This window comes from Galeopterus variegatus, unplaced genomic scaffold, assembly GCF_000696425.1.
Source record: "Galeopterus variegatus unplaced genomic scaffold, G_variegatus-3.0.2 Scaffold3, whole genome shotgun sequence".
NCBI lineage: Eukaryota > Metazoa > Chordata > Mammalia > Dermoptera > Cynocephalidae > Galeopterus > Galeopterus variegatus.
Genome location: NW_007726114.1, coordinates 473,981 through 474,653, shown reverse-complemented (window position 1 = coordinate 474,653; position 673 = coordinate 473,981). Strand labels below are relative to the sequence as shown.

General features: G+C 68.9%; 1 protein-coding gene across 1 annotated transcript in view; it reads right to left on the bottom strand.

The window, feature by feature from the left end:
- ADRA2C (adrenoceptor alpha 2C) overlaps nt 1–667 on the bottom strand; it is a 2,728-nt gene extending 2,061 nt beyond the window's left edge. Inside the window, exon 1 of the mRNA XM_008572498.1 lies at nt 4–667. Coding sequence (XP_008570720.1) covers nt 4–454 — 451 coding nt within the window. The 5' untranslated portion in view covers nt 455–667. The remainder of the gene's footprint in view (nt 1–3) is intronic.
- Nucleotides 668–673: the final 6 nt, after the last annotated feature.

Genomic DNA, 673 nt, shown 5'->3' with positions numbered 1-673 from the left:
CGCCGTCGCGGCCCCCGGGAGGGAGCTTGTCGCTGAGCGTGCGGGTGCGCAGCTTGGCCACGCGGTAGATTCGCGCGTAGACCAGGACCATGATGAGGCAGGGCGCGAAGAAGGAGCCGATGCAGGAGGACAGGATGTACCAGGTCTCGTCGTTGAGGCCGCACTGCGGGTAGGCGGCGCCGTCGGGCCGGCGGTAGAGCGACACGAGCGGCGGGAAGGAGATGACGGCCGAGATGAGCCACACTGCCACGATGGTGGCCTTGACGCGCCGCGGCGTGCGCTTCAGGTTGTACTCGACGGCCTGCGTCACGGACCAGTAGCGGTCCAGGCTGATGGCGCACAGGTGCACGATGGACGAGGTGCAGAAGAGCACGTCGAGGGCCAGGTACACGCCGCACCACACCTGCCCGAAGTACCAGTAGGCCATGAGCTCGTTGGCCAACGAGAAGGGCATGACCAGAGTGGCCACCAGGATGTCGGCAGAGGCCAGCGACACCAGGAAGAGGTTCTGCGGCGCACGCAGCGCCCGGCTGGTCAGCACGGCGATCACCACCAGCACGTTGCCCACCACGGTGAAAACGATGAGGAAGCCCACCACTGCCGCCAGCCCCGCCACGGCGCCCGCCGAGTACTGGCCCGGCGGCGGCCCCCAGGCGGGCCCCGAGGCGTTGGC